General features: G+C 44.9%; 1 protein-coding gene across 1 annotated transcript in view; it reads right to left on the bottom strand.

Moving 5' to 3' along the window:
- The window catches only part of GATA5 (GATA binding protein 5), an 89,358-nt gene extending 66,480 nt beyond the window's left edge, over positions 1-22,878 (bottom strand). Inside the window, exons 1-2 of the mRNA XM_086932846.1 lie at positions 22,021-22,878; positions 9,672-10,264 (exon numbers count right to left, since the gene is read on the bottom strand). Coding sequence (XP_086788972.1) covers positions 9,672-10,170 — 499 coding nt within the window. The 5' untranslated portion in view covers positions 10,171-10,264; positions 22,021-22,878. The remainder of the gene's footprint in view (positions 1-9,671; positions 10,265-22,020) is intronic.
- Positions 22,879-23,144: the final 266 nt, after the last annotated feature.

Here is a 23,144-nt window from a genome sequence, read left to right as displayed (position 1 = left end):
ATAACAGAAGTGTGCACACCTGAACGCCATCTTGATGGAATCAAAGCTGTAAAACTAAAAGCATCTCCTTCAGAAATTATCAAATGGTAAGGTTCATTTTGCCAAAGAAATTATAGTTAATGCTCTAGAAAGCTAAAATAAGGACACATTTTGTATCAATTCTCAAATGTCTTCATCATCATTGTGAGATGTCATGAGTGATTTCATAAATGATGCCATAGAACATGTCATGAGTGATTTAATATTTGAGGTCATAAGCAGTGCATGGCGGGGACAGAAGTTATAGTTAGCTCTGCTAACAATAACTGGTGAATTTCTGAGTTTTTTAGTTAAAAACGTTAATGTTGTCGCTGTCATATTCACCTAACTATAAGGTTACTTTAACCTTTGTTTTTTGCAGTGAAAAATAATAATATATATATATATATATATATATATATATATATATATCAGCGACGGCTCGTGGAGGGAGTTACGGTGGGGCAGGAGGGTGGGGAGGGGGAGGGGCAGGGCGGAGGTTGCTAAAAACCGGCATATGGATAATTGCAGGTAAGTAAACAATTTAATTAATAAAACGAATTTCGTAGCTCGCACTGCATTGCATTTTGCGATGCAAGGCGCACTACGAAATTCGTTTTATTAATTAAATTGTTTACTTACCTGCAATTATCCATATGCCGGTTTTTAGCAACCTCCGCCCTGCCCCTCCCCCTCCCCACCCTCCTGCCCCACCGTAACTCCCTCCACGAGCCGTCGCTGATATATATATATATATATATATATATATATATATATATATATATATATATATATGGAAAATGTTTCACTAATTCATGTCAAATAAAAATAAATGTGTGATGGGTCGCTATGTTCTCATTATGATGTCAGCCTCATAACAATCTGCAGAGTGCAACCATTATCTATTTTTTTAAATTAATAATTGTTTAAAACAAAATTGCAGTCAGTTCCCATCATCAGTTGCACCTTGCACAGAACAACTACAACAATCTCGTCCATCTACAGATGTGGAACAAAGTAAAGGGTGGTTTTTTTGTTTTTTTTTTACAATTTTGCATTTTTTATCTACATCATTAATTGTTTTTCTTTCACCTTTACTAAAGACAATTCGCCAACATAGTGCAATGTTTTAATATTTTCAATAAATAGCTATGTTTGAAAAAATGCATTCCATTTGCCAGTGCTCAATTTGTAAAAAAAAACATGTGCCAGGGCCCTCGTCAAGGAGGCAACATTGTCCCTGCCAGCGCCCCCAATCACAGTATCAACACAACTACTAACCATCACACTTCTACAAGTGTGACAATTCACACTATTGAAGGCCACCAAAGCAATAAGAATGACTTGGACTGCAGGTATTAGTAATTTTTAATGGATAGTTAATTAATAATCTACTGTTGTTGTCCTCATCCCCAAATTAGACAGGCAGCGCCACCATGTGGCAGACTGTTATAAGTCCCAGAGTTGACAATTAAGTGCCAGAGCCAAGCACGAAAAACCACAGGCACAAATTAAGCCAGTAGCTGTCGGTGGTGGGAGTAGCTGCCAGGTGGTGATGTGGGTAGGGGGAGGGGCAGGATGGGGGGTAGTAATCAATGGATTACGGAGGATTACAGGAAAGTAAACATATAAATAAATAAAACAAATTTCGTTGCGTGCACTTCATCGCATTTGGGGATGCAGTGCACGCAACGAAATTATTTTTATTTATTTATATGTTTACTTTCCTGTAATCCTCCATAATCCATAGATTACTACACCCACCCTGCCCCTCCCCCTCCCCACATCACCGCCCGGCAGCTACTCCCACCACCGACCGCTACTGAATTAAGCACTGCCTTTTGCAAAGCTAACTGCCCAACAATAAACCTGTTATAGCAAAATTTTTAACGGGTAAAGTGCAAAATGGTCCTATATTGTCACCACTGACTTTTGTTAACATATACAAGGCATGTAGTTTAAGATGTCTCCTGATGGCAATATAGGAGCACATTGCAATGTTAGCATTATAAATCGTCTCTATCTATACAAAAGATATTTAAACAATATTAGCTTACAAGGGCTTAAATCTGTACCGTGAGATAAAATCACATTGAGGCTCCTTGAGACCAGCTACAAGGTTCTTTTTTTCTGTGTGATGCAATTATTACATGCCATCTGGGCATCAAGAAACTGTGTTTTCTCATTTTGATGCCACTGAACTGTGGAAATAACATGGAATGTGAACTTTGCTCCTTAATAATGGATGTACGTTTACTGGTGTACTTGCTTGAAGTTTCATGTTACTTTTAAGTGACATGGCATAAACACAACCTGCACGTGTGCCAGCACACATGTATGCACCCACTTATAAAGCTATGAGAGTCAGTAGTACATTAATTTGTACATGAAATAAAATAGAAGTTGTAAATTGAGGAATGTTATGTTTCGAAGTCACTGAGTTGAAAGAAAAATTGAAAATGTAAAAATGTGGATTTTAAAATATGTGGTGGTTGGTGGGTCAAGATGCATTCTGGGTCATAGGACAAACAGGGCAGGTGCATTGGCACCTCTGTGCACACATCGTTCATGCACTTGAGTATAGTGCAACACAATGCAAAGATAACACAAAGTAGCCGTATAGCTCTATACAAAAACCCTCAATAAATAAAGGGGTGGGGGGGGGGGGCTGAAATGAAATATAATGGCCTTTCCTGACATCAACTGTGGGCTACTTCACTTCACTGTGGTGTTTCTATATAACACACACCTGTCATTGCCCGACCCTGGTCTGACTCCGCCTCCTGAGCGCCAAGAAATACTTTTGTGTTCCTGAGCGCCACTCACCAATGTGATGTCACCGTTTGTAGCTGATAATGGGAACGAAAGAAAGACATAGGTACAGATTCCTTTGGGCACATGGGTTTACCTGCAATCGATATGTACTTGATGCCAAGAAACGCCTAGAGGCGATTCACCTTTCACTGGTAGGCTCTATAAAGCGCCCAAATATAGAAAAGAGAGAATGTGTTTTCCAAAGCGTGTCCATACCAAAGTAACTACAAGTGATTATTTGTGGGGTGTTTACATTTTTGGAAATGGGCATTACTCATTGGAGAGACTCTCTTTAACATAGTCGTGTTACGGGTTTGTTTAAAAAGAGCAGTAGCGGTCGGCAGTAGGTGTTTCTATAGGGCGGTGACGTGGGCAGGAGGAGGGGCAGGGTGGGGGGAAATAATGTATGGATTACGGAGTTTTACAGGTAAGTAAACATTTAAATACATAAAACGAATTTCGTTGCGCACACTGCATCACCAAATGTAATGCAGTGTGCGCTACTGAAAAAGAGTGCAATAAAAACAGCAAATGCAAGTGAGTTTTATGAAATATGTCAAGGACAAAGCTAAGATGGTTAAGAAATCGCGTATCTTTCAGCTTCTGTTCGCTTTGCCAGCAGGACAAGGGGTTAATGAGTGGGTTTTTCTGTTTAATAAAACTGGTTTATGGACATTTAGGTTAACAGGTTTACTAATGACGCTCTATTACAGATACAAAAATATATTCCTGCGGTTAAAACAATAACACGGTTAATAAAGTCATTTGTGTGGAACGGACGACAGGTGGAGCATTCTGGCATGAAAGGAAATTAAAAATTGTCTTACAAATGAGGGTGGGTGGATGGTTTTCCGAGGCACGATTTAAAGTACATTTAAAGTTCTATTTGAAAGGGCGGCGGCCAGAGAAGGGCTTTTATTGCCCCACGCATGGCCGACCCCATTGCCCCTCTAAAGCGCTCCGGTGATGGTTTTGGGAGTGTGTTTAGATTAAGTCGAATTAGGAGACGGCGAGTCTGTTGAAACATAAACTCATTTGCCACAATAAATGAGTTAAAAGGAGCCCGGGCAATAAATCTGCCCCGGGGGTGTAAACACGGGCCGGGAACAAAGCAAGGTCAGTTAGTGGGGTCAAATGCACCCCCAAATCCATGAGTGGGGTGAGCCAGGGGTGCAGAGACAGATGACGGCTTTTCATCTCTCTGTTTTCATGTTTTCTTTCATATGAATAGTTCTGGGCTGCCGGAGCCAGGGACGGGGGTGTTTGCAAACGTGGCCATTATTTATAAAACACTACGAAATTATACTGAAGGAAATATTTTTTTTTACGGACTTTAAAATAAGCCTGGGCCCTGTCCGCGAAAGACTTCCCTAAGTAAATATTATCGCAATCATTGCAGTGTTAGGATGGAAATACATCCGCTTTCATTTCAAGAAGAGTGGGGGCCTTCCACGTGACTGCAGTTTCTGCCGTGTCTCGAGTCTAGCGGGAAATCTCCCTAGACTGGGCGTCAAGGAACTAAGCGCCGAACAGAGGCAGTTTACAGGCAGGGCCGGACTGAGACCGGCAACCAGCCCTGGCAGGTTGCTTCTCCACCGGCCCTGGTAACGGGAGGGGAGGGGGTTGTTAACCGCAAAGCACTGCTACCGCTTTTCTTACAGAGGGCCGATTTTACAAAACCGGCACTCTGTAAGAAAAACGGCCCCCTGCGTCCACAAAACCGGCCCCCACCCCTCCAGCCCACCGGGGAAATGCCCGGTGCCCGCAAATGCCAGTCCGGCCCTGTTTACAGGGGGTTAAACGTCCCTACAGAAGCATGCTGAGGGATTCCCACAGATCCACGGTCATCGCAGAGGTCTAAACATATTTACTCACTCGGAGCTGCGAGTAGTCTTTACGCGTAATGTTTCCTTGTATGAAAAAAACACAATCATTCATTTTACGCAGACATCAGTGGCCTTAAACGCGGCCCTGGGCGCTACCAGGGAGGCCCCTTTCAAAGGAAGGACAAAAGCATCTTATCGATTTGAAATAATTTAAAAGAACAGAAACGTGCAACGGGAATCTGAGCGCCTGCTTTTGTGGCATAACAAAATACAAAAAATACAAAAATAGCACATTCCATTTCTGTGGGCAGCGGCAGCCCCTCCATAAATACCACGGACTTGGACCTGAAGATATTTCAATGTACATTATTTGAGGTATTCTTTAAATAGTTAAGACACAAAATAAAAATAAGGTAGGAGTTGTCAGTATGTCTAATAGCTGATCTATCTATCTGTCTATCTATCTATCTATCTATCTATCTATCTATCTATCTATCTATCTATCTATCTATCTATCTGTCTGTCTGTCTGTCTGTCTGTCTGTCTATCTATCTATCTATCTATCTATATATCATCTATCTATCTATCTATCTATCTATATATCATCTATCTATCTATCGCCCTCACTCTATCTATCGCCCTCTATCTATCTATCTATCTATCTATCTATCTATCTATCTATCTATCTATCTATCTATCTATCTATCTATCTATCTATCTATCTATCTACCTATCTATCTATCTATCTATATATCATCTATCTATCTATCTAGCTATCTAGCTATCTATCTATCTATCTAACTATATATCATCTATCTATCTATCTATCTATCTATCTATCTATCTATCTATCTATCTATCTATCTATCATCTATCTATTGCTATCTATCTATCTATCTATCTGTCTATCTATCTATATATCATCTATCTATCTATCGCCCTCACTCTATCTATCGCTATCTATCTATCTATCTATCTATCTATCTATCTATCTATCTATCTATCTATCTATCTATCTATCTATCTATCTATCGCCCTCACTCTATCTATCGCCCTCACTCTATCTATCGCCCTCACTCTATCTATCTATCTATCTATCTATCTATCTATCTATCTATCTATCTATCTATCTATCTATCTATCTATCTATCTGTCTATCTATCTATCTATCTATCGCCCTCACTCTATCTATCGCCCTCACTCTATCTATCGCCCTCACTCTATCTATCGCCCTCACTCTATCTATCTATCTATCTATCTATCTATCTATCTATCTATCTATCTATCTATCTATCTATCTATCTATCTATCTATCTATCTATCTATCTATCTATACACACAAATAAATAAATAAATAAATAAATAAAGACAAACATGCATGCCTACATACATAAATAAATAAACAAGCAAATTAACTAACACCTTTCAACAGGGCATGGTGTTGCATCTTTCTTCTGCACCTGAGTGACAGCATTTTGCTGGAATGGAATGGAAGAATGATGGAAATACGGAGTTTAGGAGGGGAAAGACAGATTATGGCCTAGGAAACAGAAGTGTTTTTAGTTGTTTTCGGAACACAAGAAGGCTGGGTTCCAGGCGAAGTGATAGTGGTATGGCGTTCCAAAGTTTCGCCGCGTTTCGGGAGAAGAGGCGATCCCCAGACCGGACTTTATTGGTCCTGGGCGTTATGAGGAGGTTTTGGTGGTTACTGACCACTACTTTAGTGAATGTGCACTGTAGTACAAAAGCTGACGGACATATATTTTACTTTACCAATGCTTTTTGCCATCCATTCTATATCATCAGCGTTTGCTATTTTCATTGTCAATCTTATGAGTTTAAATATCGCCTTCAGCTTTCTTTGCCCCAGTAAGAATCCTATTTTCCTCTGATGTGCATTAAAACTGCCTTTGTGGATTCACAGAGGTGGCCTATGTTTTGCTGTGTTTTTTTGCTGGGGGATTGGGCATAATATTCCACTTTGGAATGTACCATATTCACACTGGGGCATATATTTACAATTGTAGATTAAACACAGCAACAGCCTATTTTTCCAGCAGTATTTCCAGCCTATTTGTTTACCACATAATGGTATTTGACACGGAAGGTCCAGAGGTGGTAGTCCACCAGAGTTCATTTTTACTTTAAAAAGCTGCCTGGTGACGTTTCTAATCTCACATTTACTTAAACCAGCTGGATCCACATTCTAAATTGTTTTGAATAACCGAAAACGAAAGAAATTTACACCGAGTCACAAAAAGGATCAATTTTGAATGAAATCTGTCTCCATGCCAAGTTTAGGGTTAATCCACCCCCCACTGTTGCTACAAATGAAAGTAAAAATAACAATGGGATTTCCTGAACATGAATAAAAACACTTAAAGCATATTATCATTTGTACCCAGTCTGACCCAAAAGTAGAGAGGGCAAGCAAACGACATATGTTAAGTGTCTACCAACGTTGGTGCAGGCTAAAATGCTGTCCAAAAGTCCATAATTCCAGCCACAATACCAAATAATTACTTCCCATAATATGTAGAAATTAGACATTACCATGAAACATTCCGTCCATTGGAGATACAGCGTCAATGACATTTCTTCTCACCCCAAAAATACTCCTCTAAACATGACAATGCTTTTAGGTTATAAAAGCATCAACTACTCTCTGCCCAGATACATCATTAACCTTTGTTTAATACATATCCTCAAAATGAAAGTTTAATAAAGCTTGGGGATTCCATTTGCAGTCAGGGCCCATTGTTAGCTGGGCACTCGAGGGTGCAGCTCTGACGCTTCTCACTTCTGTAGAAGCAAGGGCTTCTTCTTCACAACCCTATGGAATGTTTCTCTGTTGTTTTACTACTGCTAATCTAACAGTATAGAACTGATTTTAACATACTGTTTCTGCAAAACAGATTTTTGAAAATAAATGCTTTTTTTATGGTGACTGAGCAAAAATAAAAAAGTAATATAAAAGCAGATTGTGGATATTCTGTATTTATAGGATGTTGATTGAACTAATAGGGTGATTCATTTGAGAGTATGGTTTGCTGAATCAAAGATATATGCATGGTTAGAATGAATGATTGTTGAGAAATACATTCGTTTCTGTCCAAATAACTCATTCCTAAAGTTCAAAATACTGATTGACATCCATAATTCACTGCAGCGAGTGACACATCTCAAGAGGCAGACAGGCAGGCAGATGGGCGGACGGACAGACAGATAGATAGATAGATAGATAGATAGATAGATAGATAGATAGATAGAACTGCAAAATCAGAAATCTATGTTTGAATATTATTTTTCTTTAACCATCCTCAAAGTCTGTTTTCAGTTCTTTTTGGATTCCCAGCCTTGCTCGAGTTTCAAGTGCATCAGCCTGAGAGGACATCTTCGAATTTTCAACATGCCGGAAGTCGTACTAATGCCAAACCCCCTTAAACTGGTTGAAGTCCACTTAGACTGGCAGTGGCGGTGATTTCACCCCAATGCCACCAGCCACATGTGTGGTGCTACAAAGCACAGGGCTCTGATTGCAGACGTTTAGGTGACTTCTGCCCACCAGGAACCACTTCCGGGTCTGGTGAAGTCATCTCCGGCTCAGCGATTGATTGTGTAAATTCTAAACTTCGATTCCTCTCCTGTCTCGACCTCTGCATGACCTTTGCTCTCAAGGCCGCCGTTTTTTTCCTTTTTCTCCCCCCACCCCACCTCTTTTCAATATTTTGGGGATGTCAGGTGTATTTTACCTTGATTACCCTGTGTTAGAGTTTTTCTGTAGTGTTTTATCTTTTTACGTTGTTAATGAACCCCTTGGCGAGTGCAAGGGGTCCGATTTCACTTTTGAACAATTTTAAGAAGTTGATGGTTGCAGTTCATGAAAGTGAGAATCAACCAGTATGATTGCACCTGTTTTGGGTGCCAACTGGGGGCTAGGACTTTTTTTCCACTGCGCGAGCGTTTCTTGCCAACGACTCCTCTATGGCTCAACTTTTAGCTGTGCACATGATTGGAAAGTCGGGCCTTTATCCTGGAAAAGTGCCTATGCTCAGGTGTTTGCCCAGAATCTTCCAGAAACAAGTGTTCGCTTGCGGCTCCAACCCTGCCAGAAATGTTTTCGAAGGGTCATTTTTGTGTTCAGTTTTTGGTGGGCCATATTGATGGCTCCTGTACAAGGGGTGAATAAAGCTGGCAACGCTCTTTTGCATGCAATTTTAATTTTAAGTAAATAATGTGAAACTTTTGACTTTAAAAGATCGAAAGAAATAGGTTTGGTTCTACAGCGCAAGTTAATGTGAGCAGTGAGGGTCACTACTAAACTAGTTAAAGAGACTTTTGACACAATACAGCAATTTCCCCCAAAAACAGAAGAGAATTTTGGAGCAAACAAGGGTTGTTGTGGGATGTGTTCACCACTCTGAGCATTGCAGAATGAAGTGATAAGCAACACAAGCCTGTGTACACACTCTTCACCTGAGCCTGCTGCTCAGCTCCCTGCCTCTAGCTGTTGGTGGGACAGAGCTCCGAAGCCATCTCTGATACACAAAAGTTATAAATCTGAACCAACACATGTAGGACAAGGTGCGCTCTGGGTAACAAGGAAATTAAATCAAATTTCACTTAAGGAGACCTCGGCGGCCATCTTAGGTCCAGGCAGGTCAGATCCGAGCCAGATTCTCAGGTTGTCCACTATGTGAATCAGTGTAATTTTAATGCATTGAATGCAAATGTTTCTAATGTGGACATATTAAACATCAGGGTTGGATTTTGCCTTTTTTGGATATGTTGAGAGTCCCAAACAAAGGAGAGGGAATGGGTGGGGGTCAAACAAATAAGTGTACATCAGAGGTTCTAAAGTTGGAAGGCATGCATTAAACAATACAATCTATTAGCATCTATGCCTTCACGGCTCGTATTTTTCAGGCTATTTTTGGCTTTTCCTGGACATGCAAACGTTCTTAGAAGATTTGATAAAAGCGTTGCTTCCCCATCGGGTGCTCGGGTACCTACCTAGACTTGATCTTCGGCCCTGCAGAGCCTGCCTGTGCATCATGCTGCTGTCCCAGTGCCCGCTGGCCCAGCTGGGGGGCATCTCTGGGTTGCCGTAGGCCGTGTAGGGGCTGCCGTATGAGCTGCTGGTCCGCATTAGGGCACTGCCATACTGCTCCCGGCCCCCGCTGTTGCTTAACACCAGGGGGCTCTGGTAGGTGCTCTCCCTGCCTCCGCTGCCCATCGGTGGGCTATGGGAGTATGGGAAGCCTGGCGAAGTGTGGGCACTGCTGGTGCTGAAACTGTCTCCCCCTGCTGGGCCCCAGCTTGGGTGTGTCCCCAGGTGGTGTCCCTGGTGAGCACTTTCGCAGCTCTGCAGGTAGGGCAAGGTTGGCAGCATGGAGGGCACCCTGCTGCTGGGCACGTACACTGGGGAGCTGGTGGGCCCGTGCAGGAAGGCGCTGGCGTCGTGTGGGTAGGACTGCCCATGTGAAGGCGCGAGTGCCAGGCTCTGGTACATCTCTTCCGGGTTTGGCTCCTGTAATCCTGGGCTCTACAGGGGCACCAGCTGCAGCTGGGCAGTACGCTCCCCTCCAAGGGTTCACCAATGGCACCTGAAAGAGCAAAAACCGACAGATTACCCTCTAGGTAATACCAGCCTAATGACACTTATGACTAACACTCAGTAAAACTCCTCCCAAGCACACCAGCTAGTTTAACTCACAGGTAACACATTACAAATAAGGCTCTCAGTTTTCAGTTTTTACTGATGTTTTGCAAATAAATACAGACAGGAAACAATGTGTTTTATGTGTATAAATACAGAAAATGGGGCTTCTTTTAGTGATTCTCTGTGCTGTCTTTCATGAATTGTAACCCAACAACTGAGCAGATGGAGAGCACAGGAAATTAAAAAACAGTATGATTTTTTTTAACTTACGGCATATGTCAACATACATTTGTGTTTTAATGCTATATTTACCAATGGATCTATTGTTGTGTAATATTTGGCAGCTTAAATGGCTAAAACATGAGAGGTATCAAAGTATGACTGCCCGTCTATCAGTTAAATATGGAAATGTACAGTTTTACAACTTCATTTATCCGCGAAACACAAAATAAATATGGATAAATATAGATAAAACGACCCAAAAATAAATATGGATAAATACAGACGGAAATGTTGCAAAAATAAATACCATAAAACCGGGAATCTTAATTATAAAACAGTACAAATACAAAACAATACACTAGCCATTTAACCAATAACTTCAATACTTTCGAACAGACTATGGGAAATATGACGTACGACGGCCATACAACGTCCGAAAACGAACCAGTGAGGAATGCTCTATAGCCGCTCCATCCAAAGACCAACTAACAGCGAATGGCCAATAACTCCGCTCATATACCAACTGAGAATAGGCTCTTACCAAATAGCAACGAGCAAGAAATGATCTATTAGGCTTTGCTCAAACACCAACTGACAGTGAATGTTCCAACTGGCTCTGCTCAAACACCATGTAACAGTCAACGTTCAAGCTGGCTCAAACACCAACTGTCAGTGAATGTCCCAGACTGTTCAGTCTCCCCACACAGCAAATGTTCAGCTAACTCAACTCAAACAGCAACTACCAGAATGTTTTTCAATAGACTCCCCTCAAACGCCATCTAGCAGTGAGTGTCCCAATGGTGTCTGCTCACATATTAACAAGCAGAGAATCCTCCACCTGGCTTTGCCGAAACACCAACAAACAGCAAATGCAGCAACCAACGCTGATGAACTTTAGTAAACGCTTAGTGGGTGTTGGGACCGGTGCTGCCCAAAGACAATCCAACAGAGAATGTTTCCATCTGCTGCTTGCAAACACCAAATTATAGTAAATCTTCCAACCGGCTCGGGCCAAACACCACCAGCGAAGGGACCCCCGTGCCTCTGTGCACACCCCAACAATGAAGGTGCCACCTAGCTCGCCCACACACCACCAGGGAAGGTGCCACCCTGGCTCTGCCCACACACCACCAGTGATGGTGCTCCATGGCTCTGCCAGACACCAAAAATGAAGGTCCCATCTTCCTCTGCTAGACACCACCAGTGAAGGTGCCACCTGGCTCTGCCCACATACCACCAGTAAAGACGCCACCTTGCTCTGCTCACACGCCACCAGTGATGGCGCCCTGTGGCTCTACCCGCACACCATCAGTGAAGGTGCCACCTGGCTCTGTCCACACACCAGCAATAAAGGGGCCACCTGCCTCTGGCCAAACACCACCAGCGAATGTGCCACCTGGTTCTGCGCACAAACCAGCAAGGAAAGTGCCATCTTGCTCTGTCCACACACCACCAGTGAAGGTGCCGCCTGGCTCTGCGCACACAGTACCAGTGAAGATGCCACTTGACTCTGCCCACATACCACCAATGAAGACACCACTTTGCTGTGCTCACACACCGCCAGGTTGGGTGCCCTGTAGCTCTGCCCACACACCATCAGTGAAGGTGCCTCCTGGCTCTGCCTAGACACCAACTAACAGCTTATGTCCATCATGATTCTGCCTGAATAGCACAAAAACACAGTTTGATCTGATGTGTTCCTAGGAGGAACTCTCCACGCACTGGTTACCCCTCGCCAACTGACCTCCCACACCCCACAAATTCGCTCACTTGCAGGGGCCCTGGCGACTTCTTCATCGCCCTACTTTCCACCTCCGCTTAGAAAAGTCACTGACCTGGCTTTCGGACCACTGAAATACAGACGAGAATGAAGACCCCACTCCCTCCAAGCCTCTCAAACCTCCCTCTGGGGTCTCCTCGCTGTACCCCACTCTCAGAGAGACCCTGGTCCACACAAAAAGCTGCTGCCAGCCTCGGTACCATCCTAGGACACTGGCATTACACCACTTTAGAGCTTAAGTCACAGACTCCCTTAACTTTACAACTCCACCGACCACATAAAATGAATTTATTTACTAACCACTTTTGTAAAGCACAGACCAGCTCAGAAAAGATCTGTCTCATCTTTTTGCCCAAAACAATATGAAATCATGAGTCCATTAACCCCTTCTCTACGGGGCGTTTTCACCTGCTGTGCGGGGGTAGGGGGGCCGCGCGCAGCGCTGTTGTGCTTGTGACGAGCTCCGCTCGTCATGAGGCACAGTGGAGCTGCACTCATGACGAGCAGAGCTCGTCACTACCACACCCGTTTTGGAACGTTCAGCACAGCGGGGAAATTATCCCCGCGTGTGAATGTTCCAACGGTCATGACGAGCTCAACTCGTCAAGAGTGCAGCTCAACCGTGCCTCATGACGAGCTCAGCTCGTCATGAGCTCACAACGGGTTAAAGACTTTGGCAAGCCCGTATCGGTACATTGTCACTGCTCGAAAGCAGGCGGAGTGAACCTGGTGTATAGGAGAGAAAACACAAGAGTGGAAAGTGGTGCTCTCAGCTTCCACACCACCAGAAAACGAAGTCACTTGTGAGATCAATGACGTATCAATGGGACTTTAAGATTCCCTGAGGCTTATTTTTCAAGCCCCTTGTGCCGCAGGTGCGTCACTTTTTCCCATATAAAAAGTGACTCATTAGTGGCACAATGGGCATAAACGGTTATGCAGTCTATTCCCCAGGGCTGCATGGAGAAGCTTTTTTACAAGCCCATTGTGCTGCCTGTGCGTCACTTTTTTTGACACACCAGCAGCGCAATTGGCCTGCCCATATTTAGAAGGCTGCATAAAGTCAGCCTGGGTGACTTTTCATGGCCTTCTACACATAGGGCCCTTTCATGCACTCCTCTGCGTGACAGGGGCGTTCCAGGGGTGTTGCTGTGGGTGACACATTCCCAGATGTACAACATTTTGTAAATATGGGAATGCATCAGAATCCTATGCCTACGCCGACTCAGGGGAGGTATAATCAGGTGTTTTTTCCTTTTTCTATGCGTGCTGTATTCTGCAATATGACGCACCCTTGCAATATGACGCACGTGTGTCTGTGCAGGTGCACGGCTACTGTTTGTGCGCTGGTGCAGGGGAGAAGAATAGAAATGCTCGGTTTCTTGTAGATACGGCGCATTCCTGACCTTTTTTTTTTACGCATGGGCGCGCGGCAGGAAGGCTCGCTGCACTGCTGTGTGCGTCGAAAGATTGTAAGGGAGGTTCAAAATATGTATTACACAAGAATAATTTCAGGGAAATCCTGATTATTGGGTTCCACATATTTAGCAAAATTAATAACATTTCTTGCTGTGATTTTCTCTAGCAAGAGACTGGTTTGAGCAGAAAACATCTGGTGGGAACTTTGACACTGGATGTGTGCCGTGGCACCCTGTCCTGAGCTGGCAACATGGAAGCTGTGCGGCCAAAACATGGAGCAGGCAGCCTGTGTGCCTTTTGTACCCAAGGGCAGTCTTTGGTATCATTTTACACATGGACAACTGCCCCACAGAACGCCACGTAATACTCTCAGTTCTCGCGAGAGTTTACCTGGTGCATTACACATAGAAAAAACACAATTTCACCAGACTTAAATACTGAGGTGTTAAGCAGAGACACTTTAAGCACGGGCACATTTCCAGGACCCCCAACTTCCAAAGGGTCCCCTGGCAAAGTGAACTTTATCTCTGTTTGACCTCTGTATACTCTATTTCTCTAGTTAAACTCTCTCCCTCTCTGACTTTGGGGTCCCACGCAGGACATTTCAGACGTTTTGTCTGACCTTTTTAAAGTTTAACATATAATTTAGCATTGTTTGGCATCGTGTGTGCTTGAATTTGCAGGAAATGGGTAATACATTTCAAATTAGTTTGCACAGGGTCCCTCAAAATATGTCTTGTCCATCGTCCGCCAAAATCCTAAAGATGGCACTCGCAATAAGTGATGTACAATGAAGTTCAGAGTTTGCTAAGGGCGCAGGAACATCACCCACTGTGCTGCAGGGCTACCTCAGAAACGCCTTCTCAATAACTATCACGGATGCAATTTTTTAAGCTTCTGGGAGTCAACTTGCTTAGGGGTCACCTGGCTTGCCCGGTCCATCACTATTTCTAAAGTAAATCTTTCATTTTTGAGGGTCTGTTCCTATCTAGGCTCATGGTACCATGTGAAAACAGACTGCACCAGCAGAGGCTGCAGGACAAGGCCCACCGACCTCTCGACCTTGAATAAATGTCTTATTACCAGAGTTTCATCTGCACCAGTCAACCTCACCATTTCCAGCTCTTACACCAAACATTCTAGATGTGGTTAGAACAGTAAATAAATCAAGTGTTGAAATGTGCGGTAAATGGTGGTGATCTGTTGCACTATTGTGTAAGGTAAGCATTTCATCCTCCGAGGGCATAAGTGCTATATGGTGCACGTAGGTATAGACAGAGTTCCACACATTCATACCTTAACATCGGGATGAAAATACAAGTCAAAGAAAAGTTTCTAAATTTACGCCTTGGCGTGATCCCGATACTGCCGCACCTGCCCCCTTGGGAGAGAACACCCGCCTCGCAACAGTGTCGCCTGTGTAAGTCCGGCAAAGAGGACATTGTCCACGTGATTTCTATATGCCCTACATTGAGGGACTTGAGGCGCAATCTTCTGCTTCCATCTTTTAAGTCATATGCTGTTCGGACCTGCAGGCAGGCAGTCGAATTATGCTTTACCTCTAGTAATACAAAATGTAACTGCCAGGTCGTGAAATTCTTTGACTCATTAAGAAAAAGACTTGATATCGCTTGAAGTTCTTCATTAGTACCTGAGGATAACCTTGGTCTGACCACTGCAAACTTTGTTCTTTTTAATCCGAACTACAAATTGGTTTTAATGTCTCTATTGGTGTTTTATATTTTTGTCAAGATTTTAATTAATCGTATACAAATAAATATTACTTACTTACTTACACACATTCATGTACACCGTTATGCAATAATTTTGGATAGTGTGACTAAGCGGGTGTTGTTCCAGCAGCAACAGGAGCACAGCTCTCAGCCTTTCATATTCACGATTTCATATGAGAAGCAAACACAAGTCCCACGTGTGCTAATCCTGACGTAAAGATTGTCTGGTACTTTGAAATAAACAGGTGAGCAGGTCTAAGAAGCTGTGTCTTACATAAATAAGCATTGGTGATACATATGTCACAGATTGTGTCAGTGTTTTTTGTGTTAAATTATAATTCCGTTAACAAACTTGAGTGAAGGAGACCAACTTCGCCTAAGAGTGAAATTTCCTGCTAAATTTTCCAGCAAAAAGATTTTTTCTTTTCGCTTTTGGCAGAAGTTTTTACTACAAAAATAGTACGTTTTCGGTTTTTTTTTCTAATTTTAAAACTCAGTACCAATTTTTACTCACAATATTTTTTTATCTTCGTCATCTGTGCAAAATTAAGAGTTGACAAATTACAAAATAAAGCCCTAGTACTTAAGAGCAGAATATTTTTTTACCTGCCTGTCTCAATCCCGTGTGGCGTGAGTTCTGTTGAAGATCATATATATTTCGGACCCGTGGTGCACTTCGTTGTTGGGAGTGAGCCCGTTAAAGACAAGGCCTTCAGTCCCGACACATGTCACTATGGGTCGCCGAGGTGAGTGAGCTCTGGCGCGGATCTAGTCACTGGGTGCCTGGGGCCTGAGTGAGCCTCGTGCGTTTTTTATGCATTACAATATTTAATCCTGTGTTACTGGCGAGAGGCCTTCACTTCACGCCTCTTACATTTCTGCCGAGGTTTTATAATTTTCATAATTTCAAAAACACAAAGTTTTAAAAGCCAAATCCGTGCACAGCGAACACAAACCGCCACGCTGCGAAAACAAGGCATCAAGAGAGTAAAACGAGTCCGTTCGGCGAAACCCTGCCTACTGTGACCACCTCAGAGCTACCTGCAGACAGCGCCTTAACAGCAAATTAGCGACAGGCACAGAAGCACAGGTGCAAGAATGAACACATCACACAGCAAAGCGCCAAGAGGTGAAGGAATGGCACGTTACCCTTGGCATATGTACTTGCCAATAGTGCTTGTAATACAAAAACATGTCGGCGCTTACTATTAGTCACAAACATACAGGACTTCGACTGCCCCATTACCCCGACCCACAGCTCCAACTGGAGGCTCAGCCAGTTAAGCGCTCGCTGCTGACATCTGGCGAGATCAGCACATCACAAGTTCACAACCCAGCCTTTCATCTTTCCGAGGTCGGTAAATGGCGTGTTATAAATCTAGGTTTCTACGACACTTGCAGACCTCACAAACGGAAGTAAGAGGCGCTATAGAAAGGGTTATTGTTTTATAAAATCCTGAACTCACTGCCCAAGGGTGACAGTAGAGAGCCCTGAAGTGCTTCCTTTGTGGCACGTGGCGCTTTACACAGCGTCATGCGCTCCGCATAAGGCCTTCTCGTACCGAAATTCAGGAGTCCCTCCGAAATGGGACCCCACTAGGTATCATACAAGCATCCGCCCTTGCATAAAATACCAACATAAGGCCGCCAATCAAAATTCAGCAGCAAAAACAGAAGCGCGAGGAGCAAAGGCCGCTCTCAACCCAGCCTGGAACCGAACCCACTCCAGAGACAGAAAACGTCAGAGCGCCCATCTTCAGAGAGGCATAGGAAAGGAAGGGGGTGTACTATAGATGAAACTTTGCACCGGTCCAGAAATCGACTGGATGGATTTGCACCACGCTTGCTGCTTGTGCAAAGGGGACGTCTCGCCGAACAAACGGTGGCAGCAGCGATATAAATATAATTAACATTGATTAGTTCTACAAAAGCTGTGTTTACGTGATACGAAGTGGGAAAATACGCGTTTCCCATCCAAACGTGAAATTCCACTATGTGTTCACCCAGCCCCCCGTCATTCACCACTGAGTGCCCCGGAGTGAAAGAGGGTCTGATCTATTTGGGTTATTCGAAGACTGGGACGTCCATTTGAATGTATCTGTCACTCTTTTAAAATAAAATGCAATGTAATGGTTACACGTATTTTTCGAGGTTGTTAAAACCATTTTGTTCCTTTTATATAAATATTTATAGAATATGGAGCAGGGAAAAATATATTTGCCGCTATTGCTTGCCCGGCAAAATCGGGCGAACCCCGTTGCCCTGTTTTATGCACCAGTGAAAAAGGCGTCCTTTGATGCTCAGACTGACTGTAAGCTCCCACCACGTCCCTATTCGCTCAATAGAAGTACCCGAACCATGGATGGGACGAGACCGGACCGAATCAAACCCCTACGACATCCGCGGACCGCGTTCACCGCCCTCCTTCCGGAACAGAACGGCGTCCCTTCCAACCACCGGTCGAGCCAGGATCTGAGTGAACTCCCCGGAGTCCTGGAAGGAAGGACGGACAGCTTACAGTTTACAATCCCCTCTTAACAACAGCCGTTATTCGGGAGCCCTATGTTCCAATCTGAGATTCCCCACCAGAGCTCACTGTGTGATCCGTGGCACATCGTATCACCTGCATATGTTCTCATTTACGAACCAGGAGCCGAGGACAGTGCGAATAACGACTTTTACCTATTTATCGATATATTGCGGGTAACAACATCCATATGTCAATTATGGTATACAAAACTAAATGAAATAGAAATGTAATATTCGGTGCAGCCAGGTTCACAACTTTGGAATATGACATAAACTAAAACACGTACTCGGTCTATAAGATATTTTTCAAATAATCCACGAAGAAGCTGAACCGTGCTTTTTATTAATTGATGCCGGTCATATTTCAAATTCACGCGAAAACTAACAAGTATTACTATTTTAACCCCTCCCTCCAACGAGAAGATTCATTAATATTCGTACAAATACACTTGAGAAAAATGTACATTTAAAAAAAAACTATCAAACTATCTATTGATCATGCTACTTTATATTTTGCAGCCTCGAAATAATCAGATTTTGATGTGAAAGAAAACAGCTTTTTTAAAATCCATATATATTTCGGGTCAAAACGTCCAATTCCTGTAGACGTTTAACTTTTTTTTAAATTAGACATTATTGTTTTAATACGCTTGTTTTTTACGGTCTTTTGATAAGCTGACACTCGGTTTTTTCCGCGGAACCTAATTAAAAATAAAGTCGAACTCGTTTCTAAGTGGAGAGTTTCCAAGGCAGTTTAATTGTTGCCCTTGTGTGTATGGTCTAGTCTTTGGTGTATCATGTGGAATTGTCGCAGAAAAAGTACAGGGAACATTAGAGGGTGGAAAAGTTGTGACTGAAGCGAAAATGGAAAACGAGTAATGTTGAAATAAAGTACAATGTCGAAGAAAGGAACTCAAAGTTAAAAAAAAAACGAGAGAAAGAAAGAAGAAAAGAGGCCGAGGAGGAAGTGAATACATGATCATAATTTTAAAAAGTGTTCGATAAAAATTGTGATATTCCAGATCAATGCCCTGTCGAGCTGCCTGTTCCCAGAGCTCCCACCAATCGCATCCTGAAGCAGCGTCGATGCAAACGGAAGCCGAGCGGACCCAGGTCCACCACTTCGGTGTGTGTCCAGCATGGACTGGACCAATCTATATGTTCTCTAGATTTAACATTTGGACCAGAGAAAATTTCCAGCACCTTGAATTTAGGTTTTTGTTTTATTTTGTTTTTTTGCTTAATTTATGTAACACGGAATTAGATAAATATATCTTTCAATACTTTTCAGCTGTGAAACATTAAATTTAGTCTGATGCAAACTCACTCAGTTACGTTTTTTTCTTACTTGTAGTTAAAAACGTTAGTTGGGCGTCGCAAAAGGGTTATGCATGGACAGAACTCAGCTGCAACGCATTTTAATTGATTTATATGCAATACTTACGTTGTATAACTTTAACAATTGTTTCACAATGAATCTCCCAATGCTTGCACTGGTGCACACAACTTTCTGTGACAAACTGGAGCGACCTCTATATGCGGCATTGTGCGGCGCTGCACCTGCATCCATATGGTGCAAGCGGATTCGCCGTTTTTCACCAAAAGGGAAAGTTGGTCGCAGTTTTTCTGAATCCTCCCCGGGACTCCAAAGTTGACCCCTGTTATTACCCAACACCCTGTAATTGACAGCATTTCAGTGAAACAGGCGGCGCCATTATCAATGGGATAAGGACGGCTGACGGAGGGTGTGAGAAAAGTATTCGACGCACAAGCGGCGAGAGGAGGTAAGAGTACTCACCGCACACGCGGCGAGAGGAGGTAAGAGTACTCACCGCACACGCGGCGAGAGGAGGTAAGAGTACTCACCGCACACAAGGAAGTACCTATCCATCGCACATGGGAGACGTACTTGTGGGCGAGAAAATGAAAGCAGTACTCACCACACATGTGGGGAGCAGAGAAGTACTCGCCACATATATTGAGAGAAGAACTCGCCACACACAAGAGAAGTACCCACCGTACTTGAAAGACGCGCTCATGGAGTGACAGGAGAAGTACTCGCCAGACACGAGGAGAGCAGAGAAGTGCTCACCACATAGGACGAGAGAAGTACTCGCCACATATAAGGAGAGAAGTACTCACCACATATAAGGAGAGAAGTACTCACCACACAAGTGTAGAGGAGAAAAGTACTCACCACACACAAGAGAAGTGCCCACTGCACTTGAGAGACGTACTTATGGAGTGAGAAGAGGCGAGAAGTACTCGCCACATATGTGGAGAGCAGATAAGTACTCACCACATATAAGGAGAGAAGTACTCACCGCACTTGTAAGACGCGCTTTTGGAGTGACAAGAAAAGTACTCGCCAGAAACGTGAAATGCATAGATGTGCTCACCACATATGTGGAGAGCAGAGAAGTACTCACCACATGTAAGGAGAGAAGTACTCACCACACAAGTGAAATGCATAGAGGTGCTCACCACATATGTGGACAGCAGAGAAGTACTCACCACATGTAAGGAGAGAAGTACTCACCACACAAGTGAAATGCATAGAGGTGCTCACCACATATGTGGACAACAGAGAAGTACTCACCACATGTAAGGAGAGAAGTACTCGCCACACAAGTGAAGAGGAGAAAAGTACTCGTCACACACAAGAGAAGTACCCATCGTGCTTGGAAGACACGTTTATGGAGTGAGAAGAGAAGTACTCGCCAGACACCTAGAGAGCAGAGAAGTACTCACCACACAAGTTAAGGGGAGAAAAGTGCTCACCACACAAGGGAAGTACCCCCTGCACTTGAAAGACGCACTTATGGAGTGAGAAAATGAATTGAGTGCTCACCACACACCCGGAAAGGAGAGAAGTGCTCACCACATATAAGGAGATAAGTACTGATGACACAACATGGGTGAGAGGAGTATTACCACACACGTGGAGAGGAGCGAAGTACTCTCCATACAAGTGGAGAGGAGAGACATACACACCAAACATGGGAAGGACCTACCACACGTGGGAGTCGAACTTACCACACACAGGACGAGAAGAGGAGAGAGGTACTCACCACACATATAACCTAGGAAGCGCGCAGAGGATGGAATTACTCACCTCATAACCTAGGAAGCGTGCAGGGGAGGGAAGTACTCACCTCATAACCTAGGAAGCGCGCAGAGAAGGGATTACTCACCTCATAACCTAGGAAGCGTGCAGAGGAGGGAAGTACTCACCTCATAACCTAGGAAGCGTGCAGAGGAGGGAGGTACTCACCACACATCCTAGGGAGCGCGCGGAGGAGGGAAGTACATGGTGCGTCAATGAGAGCGAAGTACTCACCACGCGCGGCGAGGGCGCGCAGGATTCATTAGTGGGTTAGTACTTGATCAATAACTACTCTCTGTGTAGATGACACAGAAACGCACTCATAACTTATGGAGCATGGAAGGAGACAAAGTACTCAGCACACGCGTGAAGTGCCTATTAGGTAAGTACCCTTTGAATAATAAGAGTGCACTATATAGCGAAGTACTCGCCGCATATGGAGGATGCAGAGGACAGAAGGACTCACCACACGCGTGAAGTTCCTGAAAGGTAAGTGCCTTCTACAGATTAAGTGTGCACGATGCAGAAAAGTACTCACCGCATATGGAACAAGCAGAGGCGAGAGGTACTCGCCGTGCACGATGGGTAAGTGCAGAACGCAGAAGCGCCCCCTGCAGGAGACAGAGAAGCGCTCAGTGACTGCATATGGAGGAGGGAGAGAAGTACTCACCACCAGACTGGGAGCAGCTACGTCATCGGGGGGCGCAGTGTTAGCCCGCACGTGGCCGGCCAGCTCCCGGGCACCGAGGTCCAGCTCCAGCCGCCGGGGGGCTCTTGCCTCCCGAGGGGAGAGTCAGCCCTGCCCGGGTCGGCCCGGGTCGTGACTGTACTCACTTGTCCGTCCCCGGGACAGGAGTACTCCCACCCTTATCTTGAAGCCGGGGGGCTGCCTGCCTCTCTTCCCATCTCACCTGATCTCAGCTTGGAGTCTCAGCCTCGCTTCGCACTTCTCGGATCTCAAGGCGGACGTGACTGCCCTCTAGCCTTCTCGGGGCTGGAGTGCCCGCCGTGCTTGTCTCTCTCCTCCTCTGACCCCTGGGCTGGAGTGTCCCCTGTGCTTGTCTCTCTCCTCCTTGATGCCTGGGCTGCAGTGCCTGCTGTGCTTTTCTCTCTCCTCCTCTGATGCCTGGGCTGTAGTGCCTGTCCCTCTTCCTTGCCTGCTGGTCTGGAGAGCCTGCTGTGCTTGTGTCACTCCTCCTCTGATCCTGGGCTGTAGTGCCTGTCCCTCTTCCTTGCCTGCTGGTCTGGAGAGCCTGCTGTGCTTGTGTCACTCCTCCTCTGATCCTGGGCTGTGGTGCCTGTCACTCTTCCTTGCCTGCTGTTCTGGAGTGCCTGCTGTGCTTGTGTCACTCCTCCTCTGACCCTGGGCTGTGGTGCCTGTCACTCTTCCTTGCCTGCTGGGTTGGAGTGACCGCCGTGCTTGTCTCTCCTCCTCCTCAGGTGCCTGGGCTGCAGTGCCTGTCTCTCCTCCTCCACTGATGCTGGTCTGGAGTGCCCTCTCGGCCAGTCTCTCCTCCTCAGGTGCCTGGGCTGCAGTGCCTGTCTCTCTTCCTTGCCTGCTGGTCTGGAGTGCCCCCTCTGCCAGTCTCTCCTCCTCAGGTGCCTGGGCTGCAGTGCCTGTCTCTCTTCCTTGCCTGCTGGTCTGGAGTGCCCCCTCTGCCAGTCTCTCCTCCTCAGGTGCCTGGGCTGCAGTGCCCTCTTGTGATCTGAGTCCACGCTGTGCTCCCACCTCCTCCTCCTGTGATCCGGGGCCAGGAGTGCCCGCCCTGGGCTCCCGCACAGGCTCTTCACTGCCGGGACCTGAGTCACGTGACCCGGGGCTGGAGCGAACCTGCTGCGCGCTCAGGATTGGGTGCGAGCGGAGGAAAAGCAGATCCCTGGAAGATCTGCCGCCCGCCCGGGTGAATCACCAGCCTGCCTGTCTCTGTCTCCAGCCCCGGTGCCCAGACAGGGGGGTCGCCCGCCCCTGGCTCCAGCCTCCCGGCCCCTCCCACCAACGCACTGTTTGACAAATTGATAATCCCAGTAGAACTCT

This window comes from Lissotriton vulgaris, chromosome 7 (genome assembly GCF_964263255.1).
Source record: "Lissotriton vulgaris chromosome 7, aLisVul1.2, whole genome shotgun sequence".
Classification (NCBI taxonomy): Eukaryota; Metazoa; Chordata; class Amphibia; order Caudata; family Salamandridae; genus Lissotriton; species Lissotriton vulgaris.
The sequence above is the reverse complement of the archived record's forward strand: the minus strand, read 5'-3'. Positions and strand labels throughout refer to the sequence as shown.